Below are 27003 nucleotides of genomic sequence, written 5' to 3' on the forward strand. Positions count from 1 at the left end.
CCTCCGAGGCAAACAAATTGGAATTACAGCTTCTTTTGATTCGATGTGTAGTTTTCGAGATATTCACACAGCCGCTTCTTTAATTTTCCTGTGGTCGGCATCTGTCTTCCCCCTAATTACACACGCTTCTATAAACTTGCATTTGTTCTCTAGCAGTTCCTCCTTAGCCATTTTGCGCATCCTGTTCACTTCATTTTTTGAGCTTTCTATTTTCTTAAAACTGATTTCTTTGCTTCATTTTTATATTATCTGCTTTCATTAATCAAATTCAATATATCCAAGGATTTATATTTGGTCTCTTTCTTTTCTTTAACCTATTTCATCCTCTGCTGCCTTCACTGTTACATCCCTCGAAGCTACGGATTCGTCTTTTACCGTATTATTTTTCATTGATCCGGTCTATCGTTGCCTAGTGCTAACTTTAAAACTCTCAACAACCTCTGGTTTTTTCAACTTATCCAGGTCCCGTTTCCTTAACTTTCTACCTTTTTGGAAATTCTTCAGTTTTAATTACAGTTCATAACCAATAAATAGTGATTAGAGCAAACATCTGCCCCACATCTATTCCTAAATCTCTGTCTTATCATTATAAAATCAAGCTGAAACCTTTTAGAGTCTCAAGATGGAGTCCATGTATAAAATCTTCTTTCACAATTGTTAAACGAAGTGTTAGCGATGATTATATTACGCTTTGTGCAAAATTCTACCAGGCAGTTTCCTCTTTCATTTCTTTTCACCAACTTTTCTTTCTCTTCCTCTTCCTACCACCAAATTTCAGTCACCCACCTCTTAAGTTGAAAGGGTACAGTACCGCCCGACATTGAAAATAGGTACAACATTCTTCATCATTCTTGTCAGAACAACATATTTTTTGTAATAATAACTCAATTTCACTTAATACACCGAATACGGATACCAGTGTAGGAAAGAAGGACAATTTGTTTATTTAATTGATCACATGTGCACTCCCACAAAATAAATCCCTATGTCCAATTTGGTAAGCTCTGCGAAATGAATGAATGTATGGTTGTCTGCTAACTGCAGATGCTGAAGGTGCAATATATGATCATCTTTGAGACGGTCCTTTGGTCACCTTTGGTGGGATCAAAGAGATGAAATTTACCTGAGCTTTGAGCGCCTGAAATGTGGCCGACCAATACGATAACATGGTGCGCCCCCACCTCGACGGAGGTGCGAGGTGACCTGAAGAACGGCCATGTTTTCAGCACTCTTGCGCTGGATCTTGTGTTGGTAAGACCTGTCTTAGATGTGCTCCGTAAAGACAAAAGAGTGGAGAGAATGGTATGCATGTGGAATACTTAAGAGTAGTTTGGAATAATAATTTCTCTATTTCAGGAACTTTTGTGGGGAGAATTAAATGTCAGGCAGGTAACATTAAGGGGATCGTAGTAATCTTCGGAAGTGACCAACGGTCACAATGAAACCACGTGTAGCAATAAGTTGAAATACTTCCGAGTGCTAACATTAAGCTGAATTACTGGCATGTGTACTATAAGTTGGAAATATTTAACAAATAGCGCGTGCAGAACTTGAAATTAGAGACGAATACTTCCACGTGGTGAGTACTGTGTGAGTCTCAATCTGTGTATGAGACGAAGGGTAAAGGGAAGTACTCGTCCATGGTATCAGTTGAGGACTCGCGTGTGTGACGAATATGTTGCTAACACTCTCTGTACCAGGCCTATTTTATGCACCCGTCCCTAGAAACCGGGCAATTTTACCAATATTAAAAAAATTACTGCATCAAATCTACTGTTTGGATTGTGGCAAATTTGGTACCATCTTGAAGCTGCACATTTCTACTTTAATTCTGAGTGAAAGAAACTACTTTACAATGCACAGCTTTAAGGTACAGTTATAGAAATCACTTAGATGTTTTAAGAATTTAGAAAAAGTCATACGAATAAGGGAATACAATTGTGATTTATTTTTAACCAAAATTGTGGCACTACATTACATGTTTCTGATAGTATACAGTATTACATATAAATTTCACACAGAATCATATTGTTTTTTAGTGTGGAAAATTTTAAAGCAAGGTTCCAGGCAGAGTGCAACGCCACACTGTTCACATTCGTATCGTGTCTCTTTGCGAGAAGCCTTGCCACTCTGTTTCTTGCTCCTGGAACTGCACACGTGACACACACGAGCAGCATACTTCTTAGTAGTTGCAGGTATGTGCTGCAAAAAATGTCTCTTTGTTAGCCGACCTACAGTTCCTTCATTTCTTGGAATGAATTCAAGTGTGTCGTCTTCAACAAGCTGAACTGCAAGCACTGTTATAAAGTCTGTTATTGTAATTTTCTTCCTGTGCACTGCATTGTACAGCCAAAATGCATTTGATACTCCCATAAGCAGCAAATGGAAATATAATTTTCGCCACCATTTCACAGTTCTGTGCTGGAACGGATTGTACTGCAGGCGTTGGTCTCCAATATCCACTCCAATTTTATTGAGGTTGTAATCAAGTACCTGAAGTGGTTTCAATACTACAGACCCATTTCTCTTAGTATGCGTACCAAATGTTGCTTGATGCCTTGTAGACAATGTATACACATCTCTCTTATCTTTCCACTTCATTGCCAATACATTATCTTTACGCCGAAAAGACATTTCGCCCTTTTTCAGCTTAGCAGATACTAAATCTTTAGGCAATCCTTTCCTGGATTTGTTCACAGTACCAACAGCTCCAGTGCCTTTCTCTGCCAGTTGCTGAAATAGCTCTGGACTGGAATAAAATCGATCTAAATACACAGTGTGGCCTTTGTTCAGCAAGCTGCTGTCAGACAACAATCGCAAAATAACCGCAGACGAAGAATTGTCAACAATATGCTTACCAGCATAAACTTCAAAATTTACAACATAGCCACTACTGGCTTCAGCAACAGCATATACTTTCAGTCCATACTTATGAGGCTTATTTTGCATGTAAACACGGAAACTCACACGACCTCGAAATGGGCAAATTCCTTCATCAATTGTCACTTTTTCTGAGGGACGATATGCCTGGATACATCGCTCCTTCAAATTATTATAATATGGCAAAACTTTGTAAAGTGGATGAAATCCATCTTCGCCTGGTTTTTTCTGATTTGAATTGTCAACAAGATGCAAGCATGACAGTATCTGAGTGAAACGCAAACGGCTCATGACATGGGGACAAAAGTTACAACTAAGAACAGGATTAGTGCTCCAATGGTCCGCAATTTTTGGCTTTTTCGAAACACACATGTGGAAAATAATACCCAAGAAACGCCTCATCTCACTTATAGTCACTGGCTTCCACGAACTCAAAACTGAATGGGGCTTCAGATTATTTCCTCTTCTTTTCTTCTGTATTGTCTGTGATGCATACAAATTTGTCTGTCTCTTGAGTTCATTTACGTCACTGTCAGTAAGGAACACTTTACTGCAATCCAGTACAGAACTCGACTCATCAATATCCACTAGTATCTGCCTGGGTGTCGTGTTGACAGGCAGAGGTCGGTAGGTGTCAACTGCAGTCCACTCACTGTCTTTCGGATACGGCACAGCTGCTGGATTTGAAGCAACACCTTCAACATCATTCTCGTCTTCATCTGAAGACAAACTGTCATCAATCTCGTCTTCTAAAAAGAATATCACATTATGTGTAACTACATACATCGTTTACACATGTTCAACAGATATGTGCGTACTGCACAATTACGTGGAAAATTCGGAAATACGTACCTTCAAACACACCATTGCATTCAGAATCGTCTGAATCACTCTCTACATTATCCAGAGTGTCGCTATGATTGATCAAATCCGCAATTTCTGCGTCTGATAAACCGCGCCGAAACATGATGACAAACAACTGAATGATATACAGACTGAGAACGCAAAGATAAGTTTTAACATGAATTACAGCGCTGCCGTGACATCTATGGACGCATTTTGTTAATAAACATCTGAAAAACGTATAGCGCTGGCCAAACCCGTAGAAATAACGTTGCAGTGTTTTGAATGAAATTAAATGTAGCGGCCCGTAAATTTTACGGGCTTGGTGATTTTCGCGCGATCCCAGGCCCGTAAATTTTACGGGCTTGGCGCTTAGAGTGCTAATATTACTCTGCGTGTTATGTTTCCGTGTGACGCTTGATTCAAACTATAATACTCTGAGAGTGAAGCAAGGTGAGTCAGCCGTCTATCCAGCAACGCCACTTGGCTTGCATTGCATTGCATTGCTGAGTTCATAGTAGGAAAGAAAAGTTACGAAGTGGGGCAGTGTCGTGTGAAACTGGAATGAATACTAATTGAAGTGGGAAAGCTGAAAGTGATGTAATTATAACGTTGTGACTATTCCTTGTGCTGTATTCCATGTTGCCAGTGTATATCATGTAATATGAGTATGTGTGGTTTGCATGGGAGAATAGCAAGATAGGTTCAGAGGCAGTGGGTTATGCATGTTCCTTTTTGTACCACTCGGTCTGGAGGAAATTTTCGTGATGATGGGTGTGAGAGTCGAACTGTATGATATAGCAAAAGATCCACCATCCTATCCAGAAAGTGCACTGTAGTGTTAGATAATTACGAGACCATAAGATAGAGAATCACCAATGTAAAGCCATGCCCACTGGGCGGAGTTTCTCATGTGCAATTATTGTAGAAAATGTAATGGTGTGTTTAGGTTATAGAATTTATCGGAATAAAAAAGAATAGTGAAAATAAAAAGATTGTTGGTCTTGTCCTTCGAATAGTATGTTGTCATGATATCCAGAATTTATGATGTGTGCACCATTGATATTCAGTGCGGTGGCACGTGTTGATCAAAGCCGTTAAATAAGAAAGAAAATGTGGTATTGCCAGTGCGTATTTTTAATAGTCAGATGTGCGTTATCCGTTTCCGTTGCGTAATATTCAAACAGGAGAATAATTTGTAACTTAATTGTGAGTACTAGAGCTCATGCTACTTGATAAATAAGAATGAATCCACTCGCTTGGCAGACCACTCATTTTGCAGGCCTGACTGCTTGTTGCCACAGTATGAGCAAGGCATGTGGGTGCCTCTCAAAGTATCTGAATAATTGCTTTTTGTCATCGTATATTCTTTCAGTCCCATCAGCGCCCCCGGTGTAGTTGGCAAATAAACCTGTACTACGATGACGATTATTACGACACTATTTCCATTATGGCTCTCACAATAGCTTACCCACATGATTATTTTCTCATTCGTTTTGAGAGCTACCTCTGTGTTACCTCGATTTGATTTTGTATTTATAACACTATAGTCTCTCGACCCGGTGTCCTGTTCATCCTGCCACTGAACCTCACTAGTGTCCAATGTAGCCGGCCGGGGTGGCCGCTCGCAGGTTCGAATCCTGCCTCGGGCATGGATGTGTGTGATGTCCTTAGGTTAGTTAGGTTTAATTAGTTCTAAGTTCTAGGTGACTGATGACCTCAGAAGTTTAGTCGCATAATGCTCAGAGCCATTTGAACCAGAGTCATGAGCGAGTGAGCGCAGAGCATCATAACAGCCTGGAAAATAATGTGAAACCGAAGGGCGAGACAAAACTTGAGCCCCAGTATCACCGTGTGAGGGTCCAGTGTGCAAACCAGCGCTCAGCGTACTTCGCAGCTTCGTACAGAGAATCCCATTCATTTCGTGTCAAGCCTACATACTGATGTACAATTCCTAAATCGACTTCTGATCTGGTCCCTGTCACTCTATATCCAGACGTCCCTCTGCGGAGTTCCAGTCTCACGAAGGTCGATTTCTTATGCGGCGTCACCATATTTATTTCCTTCACCGTGGGGGACAAGCAACGTGAAAAGTGGCCCTGGACAAATGGCAGAAGAATGAGAAACGGTGACGGAGGTCGCAGGGAGACGTCCAGACCGCCGACCTCATCTCATTCTGCCCTGTCTCTGGGGATACGCCGAGGTAAGAAAAATTCTGTGTTTTCTGTTGCAGACACACGGCGCCTAGGGCGAAAAGTGCGTTCTATGCAAATATTTCCACTTGTGATGTCTTGCCGATCAAGAATGCCATCTCTCCTATTCCTGTCAGTACGCGAACCCCAGACTTTCATAGATCTACATCTACATGGCTACTCTGCAGTTCACACTTAAATGCCTGGCAAAGGGTTCATCGAATCATTTTCATACTACTTCTCTACCATTCCACTCTCAAATGACGCATGGGAAAAAGGAACACCTAAATCTTTCCGTTCGAGCTCTGATTTCTCTTATTTTATTATGATGATCATTTCTCCCTTCGTAGGTGCGTGTCAACAAAATATTTTCGCATTCAGAAGAGAAAGTTGGAGACTGAAATTTCGTAAATAGATCTCGCCGCAAAGAAAACCGCCTTTGTTTCAGTGAGTGCCACCCCAACTCGCGTATCATATCAGTGACACTCTCACCCCTACTGCGCGATAACACGAAACGGGCTGCCCTTCATTGCACTTTTTCGATGTCCTCCGTCAATCCTACCTGGTAAGGATCCCACACCGCGCAGCAATATTTCAGCAGAGGAGGGACAAGTGTAATGTATGCTGTCACTTTAGTGGGTTTGTCGCATCTTCTAAGTGTTCTGTCAACAAAGCGCAGTCTTAGTTTCGCCTTCCCACAATATTATCTATGTAACTGACAGCCCTTAGATTTGTGCGATTTATGGTATACCCAAAAATTATCGGATTTCCTTTAGTACCTGTGTGGATGACCTCGCACGTTTCTTTGTTTAGTGCTAATTGCCACTTTTCGCACCATACAGAAATTCTCTCAAGATAATTTTGTAATTGGAATTGCTCGTCTGATGACTTTACTAGACGGTAAATTACAGCGTCATCTGCAGACAATCTAAGGGGGCTGCTCAGATTATCACCTACATTATTTATGTAAATCAGGAGCAGCAGAGGACATATGACAATACCTTGCGGAACGCCAGATATCACTTCTGTTCTACTCGATGATTTACCGTCTGTCACTACGAACTGTGACCTTTCTGAGAGGAAATCACGAATCCAGTCACACAACTGAGACGATAATCCATATGCTCGCAATTTGATTAATAATCGCTTGTGAGGAACGGTATCAAAAGCCTTCTGGAAATCTAGGAATATGGAATCTATCAGAGATCACTTGTCGACAGCACTAATTACTTCATGGAAATAAAGATGGTTGGTTGGTTGGTTGGTTTGGGCAAGGAGACCAGACAGCGAGGTCATCGGTCTCATCGGATTAGGGAAGGACGGGGAAGGAAGTCGGCCGTGCCCTTTGAAAGGAATCATCCCGGCATTTGCCTGGAGCGATTTAGGGAAATCACGGAAAACCTAAATCAGGATGGCCGGACGCGGGATTGAACCGTCGTCCTCCCGAATGCGAGTCCAGTGTCTAACCACTGCGCCACCTCGCTCGGTGGAAATAAAGAGCTAGCTGTGTTGCACAAGAACGATATTTTCTGAATCCGTATTGGTTGTGTATCAATAAGTCATTTTCTTCAACGTGATTCATAATGTTCGTGTACAGTTTATACTCCAAAATCCTACTGCAAATTGAGGTCAGTGATATGGGTGTGTAATTCAATGGGTTACTCCTATTTCTTTTCTTGAATATTGTTGTGACCTGTGCTACTTTCGAGTCTTTAGGAACAGACCTTTCGTCAAGTGAGCCGTTGTATATGATTGCTAAGAAAGGCGATATTGTGTCTGCATACTCCGAAAGGAACCTGATTGGTATACCATCCGGAGTGGAAGACTAGCCTTTCTTAAGTGATTTGAGTTGTTTCACAACACCTAAAATACCTGCTTTTGTGTCTCTCATGCTAACATCTGTTCTGGTTTCGAATTCTGGAATATTTACTACGTCTTCGTTCGTGAAGGAATTACGGAAAACTGTATTTAGCAGATCCGCTTTAGCGGCACCATCATCGGTAACATTTGCATCGTTATCGCGCAGTGACAGAATTGACTGTTTTTTGCCACTGGTGTACTTTATATGCGACCAGAATCTCTTTGAGTTTCCACCATATTTTGAGACAATGTTTCATTGCGGAAACTATTAAAAGCATCTCGCATTAACGTCCGCACTAAATTTTGAGCTTCCGTGAAACTTAGCCAGTCTTGGGGATTTTGCGCTCTTCTGAATTTGGCATGCTTCTTCGTTGCTTCTGCAACATTGTTCTGACTTGTTTTGTGTACCATGGTGAATCAGTCCCGTCTCTTATTAACTTATGCGGTATGAATCTATCTATTGCTGTCGATACAGTATCTTTGAATTTGAGCCATATCTGGTCTACACTTACATAATTAGCTTGGAAGGCATGCAGACTCTCTCTTAGGAAGGCATCAAGCGAATTTTTATCTACTGTTTTAAATAGAAATATTTTGCGTTTATTTTTAGTGGTTTTGGTTGATATGGTTTTGAGCCTCGCTACAATGACCTTGTGTTCACTAATCCCTGTATCCGTCATGACGCTCTCTATTAGATCAGGATTATTTGTGGCTAAGTACGTCGGAAAAAAATTTCGCCAGTATTCAGTCGTGTCTTCAAAAGATTTCAAAGTGGTGTAAAGGCTTCAAATGTCTAGAAATAGAAAATTGGTCACTTCGTGAAACGAAAACACTTAGTATCCTATGACTACAATAACAACGATTCACAGCTGGAATCGGTCAACTCGTACAAACCTGGGTGCAACAACTTATGAAAATATGAAATCGAACGGTCACATAGAGACTGAAGAAATTTCTTCGAGCCGACCGCTGTGGCCACGCGGTTCTCGGCGCTGCAGTCCGGAACCGCGCGACTGCTACGGTCGCAGGTTCGAATCCTGCCTCGGGCATGGATGTGTGTGATGTCCTTAGGTTAGTTAGGTTTAAGTAGTTCTAAGTTCTAGGGGACTGATGACCTCAGAAGTTGAGTCCCATAGTGCTCAGCGCCATTTTTGAAATTTCTTAGATATCATTGTACATGCTGCAACAGTGCGATATAGGAAAAACATCTAGGGTCGTTGAAACATGTGCATCGACTTCTTCTTTGAGTTTACACCAGAGAAAAAAGTCGAGAGGCCTCAAATCAGCCTATCGTGCAGTCCAGTTGATAACCCTTACACGTCTTACTCAACGACGAGAAATTTAGCAGAGGTGAGACTTTATTTTATATAATTCTTAGATAATTCTGCTGTTGACAAGGTAGCACCCGCCATCTTGCCCTGTTCTTGGTAATCGTCGAACAACTGCAATAATCGATACCAGAGATTGTCAGCAACAGTGACGACACCCAGGTCAGCTAAGGAAACATTCCAGGGATTCATCTCTGGTGCTGAACATTGTCCTGCACCTCCGTAAACAGATATCATGTAGTAGACTTTTGTGTGAACATTAGCGAAAGTTAATGGCCAATGACTATCAAAACAGTTAATCGATGTTCGTAATGAATCTGTCACATTACTGTTTTCTTGACCGTTAACTTTAAATATTCCGTGTTTATTAACAGTTTCACATCAGTGACTGTTCTCAAGAATCCATATACGAGGGCTACTTGGAAAGTAAGTTCTGATTGGTTGCGCAATGGAAACCACTGTGGAAATCAAAAACGTTTTGTTTGCAATAGTAAGCTACACCTTACAGCTTCTTTGTTCGAAGCTTTTCAAGCTCATCTTGAGGTAGATTTCCAAAAGTTATGTAGATGTTTCAAGCGCAATGCTGGGTGCTGACTCACTGACAAGAGGATGGGACAAGCTTTAATGCTTCGTCATGAGTGTAATTTATCCGCTGGTATGGATCCAAAATGTAGTTTTGTACTTCCAGTGATATTATGTGTGACTTTTGGTGTTATAATCCATCTGTCTGCTTACAGCACACAGCAGACAGATGGATACTAAAAACAAGAGCCGCCCATCTGTCGCAGTAAGTACAAAACTAAATACTGGATCCAAATCGACAGATAAACAACACTCACTGCGACACTATGAGAGACTTTTGTTGTCAGAATCCATCTACAACTAAAAAACTAAATTTTGGATCAAAATCGACAAATAAACAATACCATACTGATACATTAATGCATGATCCATCCTCTTGTCACAGAGCCAGTACCCACCATTATGCTTGAAATAGCTAAGTAGCTTCTGGAAAAACATCTGAAGATGAGTGTGAAAATGTTCGATAACCGGTTCATGGAATAAATAAATAACTACTTCAAAAAAGTAACAGGTTACAGTTTTATGTATTTATATTGATTAAACAGTCATCGTTCTTAAACAACCGTAATGGATAAGCTTGATCAATTACAGCTACTTCTCTACATAGTCGCCGGTTCGACTTAGGCATTTGTCGTAGCGTTGTACCAACTTTCCAATACCCTCATCATAGAAGGTAGCTGTCTGGGTCTTCCTCCAATTCTCTATGCTCGTCTACGGCTCGTTGTCTGTGCCAAAATGTTGTCTGTGCTAAAATGTTGTCTCCATAAGCAGCGGTTGACGTGAGCAGAGATGAAGCTAAGGACAATACAATTACATGCTGTGTTGTGGGTGATCAAACACTTCCCATCGAAAAAGCTGCAGGAGCATCTGCATTGATCCTGCAGATTGCGGCCGAGAATTATCGTGTGGAACTAAACGCTTGACAGTTATGTCATGTGGGCTGCACGATATCAGGCGAAATCTTTCACCAGGCCCTCGTACTTGGCGGGAGCCTGTTGTTCTGACCATGTTTACTTGCTCACTGTGCGCTCAGAATTGAAAAGAGCAACGTGCCGCGATCGACGGGCGTACTAGAAACACTATCCTACACATCTGTATAAAATTTCATCGGATTTTCACAGTGGTTTCCATTTCGTTACCGATCGGAGCTTACTTTCCGAATAGCCCTCGTACGCACAAAGAAAAAAAAAAAAAAAAAGAAATGCTCTACTGACTTCTCAATTTGTAAAGCTCATCCTCTTGAATAAATCCTCATTTTTTCTGCAACTGAATTCATTTATTTATCTGTACTTGAATACCACAACTACCGATTTTCGTCCCATTCGCATTATTACTTCGCTGTGCATAGTTTTTTTAGTAACCCATACCCAATCGGTAAAAATGGAACCATAGTATGATCGCTTTGTTGTTCGTAGCTCTCTCTCTCTCTCTCTCTCTCTCTCTCTCTCTCTAAGTTATAAATATAGTAGTGTATCCGAAACTACTAATTGGAGTTTGAAGATTGGAACGCCGTAGAATTCGTCCATTTTAGAAGTACGATACTAGCAGCAATAAATACTGTAGTTCCATTTGAAAAAGCTAAGTTGATAACTTTATCTCTTAATTAATATAGCTGTAAAAAGGAAGGATTCATAGTTTATTGAGGACTTTCTCACAATTCATCTGGATGTAAACAGAATTATGGTGATTTAAACGGTTCCGAAAATACAAGTATTTGAGATGAACCGATGACCTAACTCACCCTGTATAATTTGGTATTATTTGTGTGAATGTGTTACGGAGAGGGGGTTGACATGTCTGTAGTTTCTTATATCTTGTCTGTCTCATTTCCTCTAATGGAGAACAATTACAGCGCAACTGCAGCCTTGAGAACTGCCTTCTTTGGAAGACATATCATAAACAACTTTACAAGTACGTTTCGTGTAACATCCCTTACTTCATACCTCGAATTGATCTAGGTACCTCGTTTGGCAATACAATACTGAAAGTGGTAGTGGTTATATCTGGCGCAATACGAGGTGCATTCGAGATCTAAGGCCTCCGATTTTTTTTCTCCGGACTGGAAAGAGATAGAAACATGCACATTGTTTTAAAATGAGGCCGCGTTCATTGTCAATACGTCCCAGAGATGGCAGCACCGTATGGCAGATGGAATTTTACCGCCAGTGGCGAGAATGAGAACTGTTTTAAACACTTAAAATGGCGACGTTATCCTTACTTGAACAGCGTGCAATCATTCATTTTCTGAATTTGCGTTGTGTGAAACCAATTGAAATTCATCGATAGTTGGAGGAGACATGTGGTGATGGAGTTATGGATGTGTCGAAAGTGCGTTCATGGGTGTGACAGTTTAATGAAGGCAGAACATCATGTGACAACAAACCGAAACAACCTCGGGCTTGCACAAGCTGGTCTGACGACATGATCGAGAAAGTGGAGAGAATCGTTTTTGGGGATCGCCGAATGACTGTTGAACAGATCGCCTCCAGAGTTGGCATTTCTGTGGGTTCTGCGCACACAATCCTGCATGTAGACCTGAAAATGCGAAAAGTGTCATCCAGGTGGGTGCCACGAATGCTGACGGACGACCACATGGCTGCCCTTGCGGCATGTTGCCAAGCAATGTTGACGTGCAACGACAGCATGAATGGGACTTTCTTTTCGTCGATTGTGACAATGGATGAGACGTGGATGCCATTTTTCAATCCAGAAACAAAGCGCCAGTCAGCTCAATGGAAGCACACAGATTCACCACCACCAAAAATATTTCGGGTAACCGCCAGTGCTGAAAAAATGATGGTGTCCATGTTCTGGGACAGCGAGGGCGTAATCCTTACCCATTGCGTTCCAAAGGGCACTACGGTAACAGGCGCATCCTACGAAAATGTTTTGAAGAACAAATTCCTTCCTGCACTGCAACAGAAACGTCCGGGAAGGGCTGCCGCGTGTGCTGTTTCACCAAGACAACGCCCCCGCACATCAAGCTAACGTTACGCAACAGTTTCTTCGTGATAACAACTTTGAAGTGATTCCTCATGCTCCCTACTCACCTGACCTGGCTCCTAGTGACTTTTGGCTTTTTCCAACAATGAAAGACACTCTCTGTGGCCGCACATTCACCAGCCGTGCTGCTATTGCCTCAGCGATTTTCCAGTGGTCAAAACAGACTCCTAAAGAAGCCTTCGCCCCTGCCATGGAATCATGGCGTCAGCGTTGTGAAAAATGTGTAAGTCTGCAGGGCGATTACGTCGAGAAGTAACGCCAGTTTCATCTACACTCCTGGAAATGGAAAAATGAACACATTGACACCGGTGTGTCAGACCCACCATACTTGCTCCGGACACTGCGAGAGGGCTGTACAAGCAATGATCACACGCACGGCACAGCGGACACACCAGGAACCGCGGTGTTGGCCGTCGAATGGCGCTAGCTGCGCAGCATTTGTGCACCGCCACCGTCAGTGTCAGCCAGTTTGCCGTGGCATACGGAGCTCCATCGCAGTCTTTAACACTGGTGGCATGCCGCGACAGCGTGGACGTGAACCGTATGTGTAGTTGATGGACTTTGAGCGAGGGCGTATAGTGGGCATGCGGGAGGCCGGGTGGACGTACCGCCGAATTGCTCAACACGTGGGGCGTGAGGTCTCCACAGTACATCGATGTTGTCGCCAGTGGTCGGCGGAAGGTGCACGTGCCCGTCGACCTGGGACCGGACCGCAGCGACGCACGGATGCACGCCAAGACCGTAGGATCCTACGCAGTGCCGTAGGGGACCGCACCGCCACTTCCCAGCAAATTAGGGTCACTGTTGCTCCTGGGGTATCGGCGAGGACCATTCGCAACCGTCTCCATGAAGCTGGGCTACGGTCCCGCACACCGTTAGGCCGTCTTCCGCTCACGCCCCAACATCGTGCAGCCCGCCTCCAGTGGTGTCGCGACAGGCGTGAATGGAGGGACGAATGGAGACGTGTCGTCTTCAGCGATGAGAGTCGCTTCTGCCTTGGTGCCAATGATGGTCGTATGCGTGTTTGGCGCCGTGCAGGTGAGCGCCACAATCAGGACTGCATACGACAGAGGCACACAGGGCCAACACCCGGCATCATGGTGGTGGGAGCGATCTCCTACACTGGCCGTACACCACTGGTGATCGTCGAGGGGACACTGAATAGTGCACGGTACATCCAAACCGTCATCGAACCCATCGTTCTACCATTCCTAGACCGGCAAGGGAACTTGCTGTTCCAACAGGACAATGCACGTCCACATGTATCCCGTGCATCCAACGTGCTCTAGAAGGTGTAAGTCAACTACCCTGGCCAGCAAGATCTCCGGATCTGTCCCCCATTGAGCATGTTTGGGACTGGATGAAGCGTCGTCTCACGCGGTCTGCACGTCCAGCACGAACGCTGGTCCAACTGAGGCGCCAGGTGGAAATGGCATGGCAAGCCGTTCCACAGGACTACATCCAGCATCTCTACGATCGTCTCCATGGGATAATAGCAGCCTGCATTGCTGCAAAAGGTGGATATACACTGTACTAGTGTCGAAATTGTGCATGCTCTGTTGCCTGTGTCTATGTGCCTGTGGTTCTGTCAGTGTGATCATGTGATGTATCTGACCCCAGGAATGTGTCAATAAAGTTTCCCCTTCCTGGGACAATGAATTCACGGTGTTCTTATTTCAATTTTCAGGAGTGTATTTCGGGTGAGAAGTTAATTAGAAAAAAAAAAATCGGAGGTCTTAGAACTTGAATGCACCTCGTAATATCAAATCTCTGTTGGCTCCACTTAACCTTCTCAGACCTGAATTTTTGTGCAGGAAGAAAATCTTTTTTAATACTGTAATGCCCTTAGGTGACTTTTTAATTATTTTAGAAGCAATATTCATTAAATATATCCAAAATACACTTTGTACACAATTGCGATTCCTAATTTCAATCAACACTAATCGTTCTAGACAAAAAAAACTTTATTTGCATTGCACAGCTAACTGTGAACTCTTTTACACACGAAAGAGATATAAAATTCTCCATGTTTCTCGTTAACAATAGAATGTATTAGAAATTTTGTTCCTAATGTTTTACAATCTCTGATAGATTAATGGTAACATATTACGTATTCTGTTTCCTGTACCGGAATTCAGCTTTGACAGGTTCTTCTTTCCCAATAAAATTTGGTAGTACAACAAATGTTTCTTTGTCAAAGTATTTTATCAGTGTTATACCATATCTGACCATATCTGATACATATTTCTTCTGAAAATCCTCTTACCTTTTTCAGCGCTTCCTTGTTCGGTATTAGGAGGAAGATTACCAATATGGTCGACTCTGACAGTTCCCGCAGCACAAATTTTTCATGTTTCAGTGCTGGAAGAGCTTGTATGAAGGAAAAATTATCATTTTTTATAATTTTCTGGGCTAACCGTAAAACTAATGTTTACTCTTGCCCAAATGACTTCAAAAAAGATTTCTGACATTCAGTTGATGCTTTATGTTAAAGAATAACACCAAAAGCCAGTCAACTACTACAACGTTACATGTACATTTTGATGTCACATGGGGTTATCTTCCCAGTTACATACTGTTCTACAGTGGGCTGCCCCGTAAATAGGCTTATTTCTCCACAGACTGATAATTCTTCATCTACAAGTAACTGTCGACATCTGTTACGCAGGGTTGTGTATACAGGTTAGAATTTATATTGTCAGCTGGTATAGCCATTTTGTTATCAAGGTGCTAATTTGTTCTCAGTTGGAAGTATCTGTCTCTGGACATACAATCTAAGAAAAGTTGCATTTTCAACGTCGTGATTCGGTACACTCGAATTCTTTGAATTTCTAGACTTCCCATAATTATAAGAAGTCCAAACAGTGTTGTGAGTTCTGATTGTGTAGTGTGTTTGAAATTGCTAATCTTTCCTCTAATATATAGACGTCTGTAATAGCAGTCACAGTGCTGAAGAGATCATTGGAAACATACTTAGTGAAGGAGAAAGTAACTCCTGGTCTTGAGCACGTCTTACCCATTCAAAATATGGGTGCAGTACAGAAAGTGGGTGATGACGCTACTTGATGTCCTTTCTTTCTGATTAAATGTTGGTAATTAGGTCACTTTCTTGAACATCCTTATCATTCACATTACTCATCTCACTTTCATTACTTGATGTTATCTGGTCATTGGTTTCTCCCTAGTTTATTTCCACAGCCCTCACACTCCCTTTTTTTCTCCTGAAGAACAGAACGATAGATGAGGAACTGATTCTTCATCTGTCGATCTTGAGTACGTCTTACCCATTAAAAATATGGATGCAGTAAAGAAAGTGGGTGATGACGCTACTTAATGTCCTTTCTTTCTGATAAAATGTTGGTAATTAGATACTTCCTTGAACATCTTTATCATTGACATTACACACATCACTTTCATTACTTGATATTATCTGGTCATTGGTTTCTCCCTAGTTTATTTTCTCAGCCCTCACACTCTCTTTTTTCTCCTGAAGAACAGAACGATAGATCAGGAACTGATTCTTCATCTGACGATAAATCTAAATCTGATAACTCCCCATTCATCAACATCTCTACAACAGTATCTTTATGTTGCTCACTGTTGCAATCCTGTTATTCTGACTTGATGAACAGAAATCAAAAATTAAATAAACCACAATAATAAACTTAGTAGTAGTATTTTTCTTTGAATAATAATGAACAGTAGGCGTAACTACATTGTCGGTCACTGGATATTAAACGGGAACGTTCTCCTGCGCTTCCACGGGACCTGTGGTAGTAACCGAAGACACGCTGACAGCTGGGAACCAAATGCGTCCCTTCATGACTGATGTCTTCCCCGACGGCGATGTCGTCTTTAAGCAGTATAATTGTCCGCGTCTCGGAGCCGGAACTGTGCTACAGTGGTTTGAGGAGCATCATAGCGCACTTACGTTGATGACCCAGCGACCAAATTCGCCTGATGTAAGTCCTGTGGAACCCATCTGAGTCGCTATCGGGTGCCATCACCGAGTACGCAGATCAGTGGCCCGTTATTTACGCGAATTACATGACCTGTGCGTAGGCATCTAACGCCACATACCTCAGAAACCTACCAACAAAATGTCGGATACCTGATATGCAGAATCAGTGATGTATTTCGCTCCGAAGACGGACAAACAAGCTATTAAGCAGGTGATCATAATGATTTGGCTCATTAATGTATCTACACTTTGTCGCTTAGTGACTTGTGACAGACGTGTGTCATGATGACTAGCATGATTCCAGTCATGCGACACAGATTGTCAGATTTTTATAATATGCCACAGGCTTCTAAAAAGACATCAAACATGAAGGGATGCAGGAAATGCTGAAAAATGTTCATGTAGGCCACAGCTGGCATGGTGTCTTCGATTACTATATAGGTCCCATAGAAGCCCATGTTATAGTACTGCCCTAACTGCCAGCGTTCGTTGTGCGATACCTGTTTCCAGCATTTATTCGCCTGGATGACGGTGAATCCGCGCACGAACATGGACCTGGTGTAACAAACAATGTCACTCATTCGACGAGGCAACAAGTGTCCGTGGGTCCACAGTCCACTGAAATCGAAACTGACGATGTCGTGTCAACGTGGGAAGACGAAGGGGTCGTCTGCTGCGGCCCCCCATATTTGCACGCTGAACGGTGTGCTCCGAAACACTTTTCTGCACCAGCACTGTGCTCCATCGTCAGATCTATCACAGACCGCCGTCTATCCTGCTTCATAGAGCCTCCGATCTCTGCGTTCTGTGATGACACCTCTCGGTGCTAAGATACAGATCAGTGTGCATAGCAGAGACGTCCATCCGACTTCCGTTGTACCAAAACATCCATCTTAGCGCCCAAAGTTTTCATCATCCAGACCAGAAGAGAGGCACTTCAAATACATTGGTACACAGAGCAAAGTCCCTTTCCGATCTGAATTCCCAAATTAATCACCTGATGTAGGTGTTCCGAAAGAACGGCTACGGCTCACGTGACATGAAGTCAGCGCTCCCCACAAGTAGGAAGTTTGAAAATGTTGAACTTGTACTTGATGAAACACCGATTTTATTCCTTCCTTTCTGCGGTGCTAAATCCAGCAAAATAGGCACAATTCTGCGAAGACGAGGTATAAGACCTATTTTCCGACTCCCCGGAAAATAAAGGAGAAGCTCCAACCTACTAAGGACATTCTCGGCCTGAGGATCGCTATCCCAGCGATCCTCAGGCCTTTGTCAGCGAAGGAGCAGCTACATTGGTGAGTCCATCACTACGGTTTCCGACCGCTGTGCAGAACATCAACGGCATATTAAAAATCGAGAACTGGAGTAATCTGCCGCTTGTTGAGCACAGCATTACAGACAAACAGAAAATATTCTACATCTACATCCATACTCCGCAAGCCACCTGACGGTGTGTGGCGGAGGGTACCTTGAGTACCTCTATCGGTTCTCCCTTCTATTCCAGACACGTATTGTTCGTTGATAGAAAGACTGTCGATATGCCTCTGTGTGGGCTCTAATCTCTCTGATTTTATCCTCATGGTCTCTTCGCGAGATATACGTAGGAGGGAGCAATATACTGCTTGACTCATCGGTGAAGGTATGTTCTCGAAATATCAACAAAAGCCCGTACCGAGCTACTGAGCGTCTCTCTTGCAGAGTCTTCCATTGGAGTTTATCTGTCATCTCCGTAAAGCTTTTGTGATTACTAAATGATTCTGTAACGAGACGCGCTGCTCTCCGTTGGATCTTCTCTATCTCTTCTATCAACCCTATCTGGTACGGATTCCACACTGGTGAGCAGTATTCAAGCAGTGGGCGAACAAGCGTACTGTAACCTACTTCCCTCGTTTTCGGATTGCATTTCCTTAGGATTCTTCCAATGAATCTCAGTCTGGCATCTGCTTTACCGACGATCAACTTTATATGATCATTCCATTTTAAATCACTCCTAATGCGTACTCCCAGATAATTTATGGAATTAACTGCTTCCAGTTGCTGACCTGCTATATTGTAGCTAAATGATAAGGGATCTTTATTTCTCTGTATTCGCAGCAAATTACACTTGTCTACATTGATATTCAATTGCCATTCCCTGCACCATGCGTCAATTCGCTGCGGATTCTCCTGCATTTCAGTACAGTTTTTCATTGTTACAACCTTTCGATATACCACAGCATCATCCGCAAAAAGCCTCAGTGAACTTCGGATGTCATCCACAAGGTCATTTATGTATATTGTAAATAGCAACGGTCCTACGACACTCCCCTGCGGCACACCTGAAATCACTCTTACTGCGGAAGACTTCTCTCCATTGAGAATGACATGCTGCGCTCCGTTATCTAGGAACTCTTCAATCCAATCACACAATTGGTCTGACAGACCATATGCTTTTACTTTGTTCATTAAACGACTGTGGGGAACTGTATCAAACGCCTTGTGGAAGTCAAGAAATACGGCATCTACCTGTGAACCCGTGTCTATGGCCCTCTGAGTCTCGTGGACGAATAGCGTGAGCTGGGTTTCACACGACCGTCTTTTTCGAAACCCATTCTGATTCCTACAGAGTAGATTTCTAGTCTCCAGAAATGTCAATATACTCGAACATAGTACGTGTTCCAGGATTCTACAACTGATCGACGTTAAAGATAGTTCTGCATATCTGTTCGACGTCCGTTCTTGAAAACAGTGATGACCTGTGCCCTTTTCCAATCTTTTGGAACGCTACATTCTTATAGAGACCTAGATTCTTTGACGAAACAAAAGTTTTGTCCAGACTCCTGCGTACTGGGATTATGTAATGAAAGAGGCTGTAAAAATAATAATGTGTGAGGAGGACTTCAACCGTGACAGCGCATATAATCTTAGCGGTGTATGGAAGCGAGATGTAGATGCAGAAAAGAGGCAGAGATGCACCGATGAGCCAAAACATTATAACTAGCTGTTTAACAGCGTGTTGGTGCACTATGCAAACACAATACAGCAGCAATTCCGCTTGGTATGGATTCTGCAAGTCCTTCATAGGATTCCAGAAGTGTGTGGCACCAGAGAAGCAATTCCCGCAAATTACGGGATGGTGGTTTATAGGCACGCAGCTTCCACCCGATTTGTGTTCCAACTGGTACAGATGAAGCACATTTGCTGACCGAGACATCAATGTGAGTTCACTCTAATGCCTTTCAAAGCACTATAGCACGATTCTCTCCCTACAACACAGTTATCATGTAGGAAGAAGTCACCGCCGTAGGGGCAGAGTTCAAGCATGAAGATGCAGGTTGTAGCTAACAACGGTCACGTGATTCACTGCCGTCGTCAATCCTTCGATTAGCCCCACAGATCGCATCGAAGCTCAACTCCGTATAGCCCATAGCATAGTTTTGCTCTCACCGGCCTTCATCTGTGCCTTAGCGTATGTTTCGTGTAGCCATTCGCCTGAATGACGGCCTGTAACGACCCAACCACCGACCTGGTGTATTAAGAAATGCGATTCATTCGACAGGCGACACGTTTCTATCAATCAACTTTTGTGAAAAGTCAGTGATGTTGAGCCCACTTCAATCATAACTGATGGGTCCTTGGGTCAGTACAGAAAGGCGTAACGTTCGTGTGATGTGCAGCTCCATGTTCAACAATGGCCTTTGAACCATGTGCTCCGAAACACGTCTCCACCAGCATTGTACTCTGTCTTCAGATCTGCCGCAATTCGCTGCCTATCCTTGGCTATACAGCGGGGGATCCCGAGCTTTTTTTTTTTTTTTTTTTTAAAAAAAAAAAAAGCTCTAAGCACTATGGGACTTAAAATATGAGGTCATCAGTCCGCTAGACTTCGCACTACTTAAACCTAACTAACCTAAGGACATCACACACAACCACGCTCTAGGCACGATTCGAACCTGCGACTGTAGAAGCAGTGTGGTTCCGGACTGAAGCGCCTAGAGCCGCTCGGCCACAGTGGCCGACCCGACCTCTACGTTTTGTGACGAGACATGGCCGTGCAGTGCCATACGGCCTACTTGTTATTTCACCAGCCTTCAACCACTTTCCATAGGTGCTCGCGACAGTAGTACGCCAACAGGCGACCATCTTCGCCGTTTCAGAGATTCTCGTTTCCAGCTGCAGCTTCACAACAATGTGCCCTTTGTCAGAGCCGCTTACATCAGTGTATTTCCGCATTTGTGGCCCGTATCTTCGCCATAACTACTGTCAGTTCGTCTCTTTCCCGCTAAAATTCTTTCCTTACAGCGTAACGTGTCCGCAACAACAGCGGAAGCCATTCAACTTCGCGGTGGGTAGTGGTCATCTACACTCCTGGAAATTGAAATAAGAACACCGTGAATTCATTGTCACAGGAAGGGGAAACTTTATTGACACATTCCTGGGGTCAGATACATCACATGATCACACTGACAGAACCACAGGCACATAGACACAGGCAACAGAGCATCCACAATGTCGGCACTAGTACAGTGTATATCCACCTTTCGCAGCAATGCAAGCTGCTATTCTCCCATGGAGACGATCGTAGAGATGCTGGATGTAGTCCTGTGGAACGGCTCGCCATGCCATTTCCACCTGGCACCTCAGTTGGACCAGCGTTCGTGCTGGACGTGCAGACCGCGTGAGACGACGCTTCATCCAGTCCCAAACATGCTCAATGGGGGACAGATCCGGAGATCTTGCTGGCCAGGGTAGTTGACTTACACCTTCTAGAGCACGTTGGGTGGCACGGGTTACATGCGGACGTGCATTGTCCTGTTGGAACAGCAAGTTCCCTTGCCGGTCTAGGAATGGTAGAACGATGGGTTCGATGACGGTTTGGATGTACCGTGCACTATTCAGTGTCCCCTCGACGATCACCAGTGGTGTACGGTCAGTGTAGGAGATCGCTCCCCACACCATGATGCCGGGTGTCGGCCCTGTGTGCCTCGGTCGTATGCATTCCTGATTGTGGCGCTCACCTGCACGGCGCCAAACACGCATACGACCATCATTGGCACCAAGGCAGGAGCGACTCTCATCGCTGAAGACGACACGTCTCCATTCGTCCCTCCATTCACGCCTGTCGCGACACCACTGGAGGCGGGCTGCACGATGTTGGGGCGTGAGCGGAAGACGGCCTAACGGTGTGCGGGACCGTAGCCCAGCTTCATGGAGACGGTTGCGAATGGTCCTCGCCGATACCCCAGGAGCAACAGTGTCCCTAATTTGCTGGGAAGTGGCGGTGCGGTCCCCTACGGCACTGCGTAGGATCCTACGGTCTTGGCGTGCATCCGTGCGTCGCTGCAGTCCGGTCCCAGGTCGACGGGCACGTGCACCTTCCGCCGACCACTGGCGACAACATCGATGTACTGTGGAGACCTCACGCCCCACGTGTTGAGCAATTCGGCGGTACGTCCACCCGGCCTCCCGCATGCCCACTATACGCCCTCGCTCAAAGTCCGTCAACTGCACATACGGTTCACGTCCACGCTGTCGCGGCATGCTACCAGTGTTAAAGACTGCGATGGAGCTCCGTATGCCACGGCAAACTGGCTGACACTGACGGCGGCGGTGCACAAATGCTGCGCAGCTAGCGCTATTCGACGGCCAACACCGCGGTTCCTGGTGTGTCCGCTGTGCCGTGCGTGTGATCATTACTTGTACAGCCCTCTCGCAGTGTCCGGAGCAAGTATGGTGGGTCTGACACACCGGTGTCAATGTGTTCTTTTTTCCATTTCCAGGAGTGTATTTTGGCTCATCAGTCTATTCGTTGCAGTGTTTACGCTACTGCGGGAGTGATGGTGCCATCTGAGGTAGCATTATGTAATTACCGACCAATCACAAGCCGTATTTGGCCACCACAGCAGCAGTTAAGACAGTCAATTGCTCCTGACGAAGATGGTGGAGGTAATCGTCGAAAGCTCGACGTTTTACGGTGAACTGAGGCAGAAAGAAGTCCGAGTATGTTGGATACATTTTTCAGTTACAATTATACAGGGTGGTCCATCGATAGTGACCGGGCCAAATATCTCACGAAATAAACATCAAACGAAACTCGTCTAGCTTGAAGGGGAAAACCAGATGGCGCTACGATTGGCCCGTTAGATGGTGCTACCATAGGTCAAACTGATATCAGCTGCGTGTTTTTAAAAAATAAGAACCCCCATTTTTTATTACCTATTCGTGTAGTACGTAAAGAAATATGAACGTTTTAGTTGGACCACATTTTTCGCTTTGTGATAGATGACGCTGTAATAGTCACAAACGTATAAGTACGTGGTATCACGTAACATTCCGCCAGTGTGGACGGTATTTGTTTCGTGATACATTACCCGTGTTAAAATGGACCGTTTACCAATTGCGGATAAGGTCGGTATCGTGCTCATGTATGGCTATTGTGATTAAAATGCCCAACGGGCGTGTGCTATATATGCTGCTCGGTATCCTGGACGACATCATCCAAGTGTCCGGACCGTTCGCCAGACAGTTACGTTATTTAAGGAAACAGAAAGTACAGTTACGTTATTTAAGGAAACAGAAAGTGTTCAGCCACATATGAAACGTCAACCACGACCTGCAACAAATGATGATGCCCAAGTATGTGTTTTACCTGCTGTCGCGGCTAATCCACACATCAGTAGCAGACAAATTGCGCGAGAATCGGGAATCTCAAAAACGTCGGTTTTGAGAATGCTACATCAACATCGATTGCATCCGTACCATATTTCTATGCACCAGGAATTGCATGGCGACTACTTTGAACGTCGTGTACAGTTCTGCCACTAGGCACAAGAGAAATTACGATGACCGATTTTTTGCACGCGTTCTATTTAGCGACGAAGCGTCATTCACCAACAGCGGTAACGTAAACCGGCATAATATGCGCTATTGGGAAACGGAAAATCCACGATGGCTGCGACAAGTGGAACATCAGCGACCTTGGCGGGTTAATGTATGGTGCGGCATTATGGGAGGAAGAATAATTGGCCCCCATTTTATCGATGGCAATCTAAATAGTGCAATCTATGCTGATTTCCTACGTGATGTTCTACCGATGTTACTGCAAGATGTTTCACTGCATGACAGAATGGCAATGTACTTCCAATATGATGGATGTCCGGCACATAGCTCGCGTGCGGTTGAAGCTGTATTGAAGAGCATATTTCATGACAGGTGGATTGGTCGTCGAAGCACGTTCACCGGATCTGACGTCGCCGGATTTCTTACAGTGGGGAAAGTTGAAGGATTTTGCTATCGTGATCCAACGACAACGCCTGACAACATGCGTCAGCGCATTGTCAATGCGTGTCCGAACATTACGGAAGACGAACTCCTCGCTGTTGCGAGGAATGTCGTTACACGTATTGCCAGATGGATTGAGGTTGACGGACATCATTTTGAGCATTTTTTGCATTAATAAGGTAGTTACAAGTAATCATGCTGTAACAGCATGCGTTCTCAGAAATGATAAGTTCGCAAAGGTATGTGTATCACAATGGAAGAACCGAAATAAAATGTTCTGACGTACCTACGTTCTGTATTTCAATTTAAAAAACCTACCTGTTATCAAATGTTCGTCTAAAATTGTGAGCCATATGTTTGTGACCATTACAGCGCCATCTATCACAGAGCGAAAAAAGTGGTCCAACTAAAACATTCATATTTCTTTGCGTAGTACACGATCATGTAATAAAAAATGGGGGTTCCTATTTAAAAAAACGCAGTTGATATCCGTTTGACGTATGGCAGCGCCATCTAGCGGGCCAACCATAGCGCCATCTGGTTTGCCCCTTCAAGCTAGACAAGTTTCGATCTTTGTAGTTTTTTCGTTTGACGGTTATTTCGTGAGATTTTTGGCCCTGTCACAATCAATGTACCACCCTGTAGAAGTTATCCTTGTTCACTAGAAATTAATAAAAGCACGTAAATATTAACGATGTATACAGAAAATACTGTTAAAATATTATTTATAAGCACCTGAAAATTGCGAATTACAAGGAATGTTTGTTTCACGCCTTGAATGCGCCATTACTCGATAAGATGAAAGAGCTGTGGCAGATGAAGACGGTACACTGTAACCGTCCTTACGTACGAAGCTCATTTCGGAAAATACAAAAATGTCCAGCTATAACTGGCAATGACTAAGCCGTTCCTCAGGGGACATTCTCGGACTGTGTACTCCTGTAAGGGACGGGAGTCCTCCCCGATATCTGAGCGCGTAAAACGCGTATCGCCCTGAGCGCAGCGGTAAAGCGCGGGACGTACGGCCGTCTCCTGGTCGGGATATGGGATATCGGTGACGCAGGGTCCCGCAGGGAGGCTCTGCGCCATCGGCCGTGCCTCGTTACGCTGACCCGGCCTGCGCGGCTCGGGTTTCACGACGCAGCCGGGCACCGAGCTGAGGCGGTGAGAGTGGGGGCCCGCCTCTGCCGTAAAGCCATAGCGGGCGTCGCTTTACGGCCGCCGGGCGTCGCGGCGCTCACAGACGCGCGCGCGCGTGCACCCCTTCAGGGCCCGGCGCCAATTTTTAAAACTTGCTCTCCCCGTGCCTCGAGTCCAGCTGTATGGCCCTCCTTGCCCGGCCGCTGAGGATCCGTCTTTTGGAGGCGTCGGCGTCCCTCGGAGGGCCCGAGGCTCCTCCGTCCGCGAGCAAGCGAGCGGCCAGTTGTTTATAACCGGCCCGTTCCGCCGGACGGCCCTTAAAGCGGGCGCCATTTCGTTTTCGATTTTGAATTTGGCCGGCGTGGCCGGCGATTGAATCGATTCCCTGGCGGGCGCTTGTTTGCCGGAAAACAATTTGGAAGCGGGCGAGCGATGGCCCTCCGGAGCGCCGTTACGGCGACCGGAAACGACGTCGCAGCCTCCGCGGCGGGCACCCCGCGGCCGACGCGCCGCGTCCACCGCCCGGCTCCTTAGCGCGCTGTCCGAAACACGATTTGGTTCGAATGGCGGGCAGTCTTTCCCGCGGAGACCCGAAGTATTGCTCTTCTTACAAGGACGCCTTACAATTTGGTTCTGTTCGATGTCCTTCATACTCGGAGTAGTGAAGCAACTCAAATCACTTAATACAAGCAAGTCTTCTGGTCCAGACTGTATATAAATTACGTTCCTTTCGGAGTATGCTGATCCATAACTCCATACTTAACAACCGTATACTGTAACACTCCATCCGTCACTTAGCTGGTTTTGGCGTGTGTTCACCCCAACTATTTGGCTAACAGATCAACAGAGAGTGCAAAACTGCCGCAATATCGTGTAATGCAAAAAAGTAATATGGCCCTGTGACTCCTGATTGAACTGTGGTGGCAGTGTTGACATTAATTTATTCATAACTGATCATTTTTAATTAAAAATGGGTGCACATTGATGTTATATTCAGCTATTGAACACCAGATGCAAATGTCGATCATAAAATTAATTAAGAAAGTGACTTGGGATTTCAACTACTTGATTGAAAACAGATGCGGTCGATTAGCACAGATTTATTTTAACTCACGACCTTCAATCATCACATTACATGACTCTCCTACCAGGCAGTGGTAATAAATTGCGTTTGCGTGGAGTAAAGCTCCATAACTCAAAAGTAATTCCTATCGACTGGCCCAAGCGTAATGCGAAGTGCGAGAAGAATTCTACAGTACACGGCCTATAAAACCCTCGTGGAAACTTTGCCGATGTGATGCAACAAATTAATCAGTGGCCGGAGAGGGCGCAATATCACCGAATACAACGTGGCAGAGTGGCGTCGTTGTGTGGACGTCGGCCGACCTTGTGCTGCAAGGCTGCGCTCGTCTATTCACTCCTAGCTATCTTGCTCAGTACATAGCTGAACCAAAACTTCCTATCTCCAAGCTCAATCGTTCCATTTGCTAAGTCCTAAACTGCAGAGATACTCACTCTTCCTCAGGCAAGCTGAGTAAAGAACGCCACGTCCACACTCTAGGCAAGCTGGGAACGGAAGACTTCTACGGAGACTTCTCACAGTTCCCTCTTCGCCTAGGTTTCCCCTCCAGCAAAATCACTTATGCCAATTGCAGCGCAAGTCACGTTAATTATGCGTCGCTTTCCAGCACCGACCAATGCCTGCTCTGGGAAGTGAACAAATTCCCACAAAATTTCCCTTCCTCTCCACTTCTGCTATTTCGCTCCTCCCAGGCCACCCATCAAGGCTAGCATCTGAACAAACACCAATTTTTCCAGAATTCTGACTCCCAGGAGAGTACTTCAAGTTCCTTGGTCCTACATTCCCATCGGAGGCCAGCGTATTTCATTCTGTCGCTCTTCACCTGATTTACTTCAGGCTCTGCGGACCGTGAATTCAGCGTGAACTTGC

The 27003-nt window shown here is 44.6% G+C and overlaps 1 protein-coding gene across 1 annotated transcript in view; it reads right to left on the reverse strand.

Annotated features, from left to right (window-relative positions):
• Window positions 1–2013: 2013 nt before the first annotated feature.
• Window positions 2014–27003, reverse strand: part of LOC126474258 (piggyBac transposable element-derived protein 4-like) — a 36741-nt gene continuing 11751 nt past the window's right edge. Inside the window, exon 4 of the mRNA XM_050101723.1 lies at window positions 2014–3629. Within this exon, the coding sequence (XP_049957680.1) occupies window positions 2014–3629 (1616 nt within the window). The remainder of the gene's footprint in view (window positions 3630–27003) is intronic.

Source organism: Schistocerca serialis, chromosome 4 (assembly GCF_023864345.2).
Source record: "Schistocerca serialis cubense isolate TAMUIC-IGC-003099 chromosome 4, iqSchSeri2.2, whole genome shotgun sequence".
Lineage (NCBI taxonomy): Eukaryota > Metazoa > Arthropoda > Insecta > Orthoptera > Acrididae > Schistocerca > Schistocerca serialis.